General features: G+C 35.6%; 1 protein-coding gene across 1 annotated transcript; it reads right to left on the bottom strand.

Annotated features, from left to right (window-relative positions):
- Positions 1–252: 252 nt before the first annotated feature.
- LOC114410641 lies at positions 253–885 on the bottom strand. The gene has a single exon (XM_028374595.1). It carries the CDS (start codon positions 883–885, stop codon positions 253–255), a length of 633 nt encoding a protein of 210 aa, XP_028230396.1.
- Positions 886–1951: the final 1066 nt, after the last annotated feature.

Consider the following 1951-nt stretch of genomic DNA (forward strand, 5'->3'; position numbering starts at 1 on the left):
CTGAAGCATAGTGGCCAATCTTTTGACAGTTATAGCATCAGGTTTGAGATTTATCATACCTTGTGCTTGTATAGCCTCTTCCATGTTCTCTTGTTGAGCTTTTTCCTTTCTCGTAATTGTTATTGATGAAATTTGAACTTTGTCCACTATCCCATGTCCAACCTTTCCTCGACCGTGACCTCGACCTCGACCTCATTGACTTCTCTCATTTCCTTGACTTTCTTCATTCTCCTTCAGTTGAATCTTGAAGAGTTACTCAGTGATCTCTTGCTTCTTCTTACGCTTCTCCTTATAAGCTTGCAGTGATCCTTGAAGTTGTTCTATCATCATAGTTTCTAAATATTTGGTTTCCTCGATTGTGACAACAATGTGCTTAAATTTAGGATCTAATGAGCATAATATCTTCTCCATAATTCTTACATCTTCTAACTTCTTACCATTTCTTTTTAGTTGATTTGAAACAGTGAGAATTCTTGAAAAATAATCAGAAATGGACTCTGACTCTTTCATATGTAAGGATTCAAACTCACCTCTTAGAGTTTGGAGACACACATTCTTTACTTTGTCTTCTCCTTTGTGAGAGGTTTGAAGCTTATGCCATGCCTCCTTAGCGGATGTTGCATTAGAAATATTCTCGAACGCATTATCATGTAATGTTTGATAGATGAGGAAGAGAGCTTTCTTGTCTCTCTTTCTTGAATCCTTTAAAGTCTCCTTTTGTGCTTGGGATAATGAAGTCTCATCTTGCGGCTCCTTATAGCCTTTTCCAACCATTTCCCAAACATCATGTTCTCCAAGAAAGGCCTTCATTTTGATGCTCCAATTGTCATAGGTGCTCCCCTTTAGAAGTGGAACTTGGAAGGATGCTACTCCACTGATTGCCATAACTATAGAGGAATTTCTCATCAGAACCTAAGCTCTGATACCACTTTGGAAAGAAGATGGTTATATGAAGTATTTGAGAGTAATGAAGGAGGAAAAATATTTGAAAGAAGGCTAGTTTTTATGACTTGAGAAATGCTTTTGTTTTGGCTTCTTTTGGCTTCATTAGATTCACTTACAAATGACAACCTCTCCCCCTTTTATAGGCTTCAAGGGGGAGTTCTAGATACATCAAGAAATATTCCACACACTTCAAGGGTGAGTTCTACACACATCTCCCAACTACTTAGTTCTACACACTTCTTCCAATTAAATATTACTTCTACTTATTTCTATACTTCTCTAGAATTTTCTTTGGAGTAGTAGCACAAACTTTAATGGGCCTAACACTTGATTAATGGGCTAAATCAAGTTTATATTATTCAACAAACTCAACAGTATGATAAGAGGAACAAGATAACTAGCCAACTCATAAACTTTAGGAATTTCTGCATCCTGAAAAGGAAATTGCATATATGTTAATTTCAGGACCACCTTTTTGGATGCAAGCTCTGGAACTACTCTACTATCACCAGGAAAGAGATTATGAAAGTGATTGGATTATTCTTAGTTAGTGTGAATGGAGTAGAATTAAACATACTTAAAGAAGCTAGATACCTGGCTAAGAATAGTTCTCCAAGTTCAAAAGCCACTACTTGTGATGTACTAAATTGCACCAAATACATGTTGAGAAGGAGCTTTATAGTACTTGTGTAACATATGTAAGTTGCACCAAAAAATTCTTCATCATAGTTTGCCAAATTTTCTAAAGGCAGATTAGAAAAGTGCTATCACAATTGGAAAGTATTTGTCAAAATGAAACAAAACACTCACTAGTGTAATGGGGTGTAGATAATGGTTAAGGGAGGCAATGCAATTTTATGAACTTGGAATCAAAATTTACAATTTTAAGAGGTAGAGGTAATGTAAATGACTACAATTCCATGAATAACAAGTGAAGTGTGTGTGTACACAACGAAATTGATTTTTCCATTCTATTCATGGGTGTATGAATTAAGAAAGAAAAAAA

The sequence above is a fragment of the Glycine soja genome, chromosome 4, assembly GCF_004193775.1.
Source record: "Glycine soja cultivar W05 chromosome 4, ASM419377v2, whole genome shotgun sequence".
Classification (NCBI taxonomy): Eukaryota; Viridiplantae; Streptophyta; class Magnoliopsida; order Fabales; family Fabaceae; genus Glycine; species Glycine soja.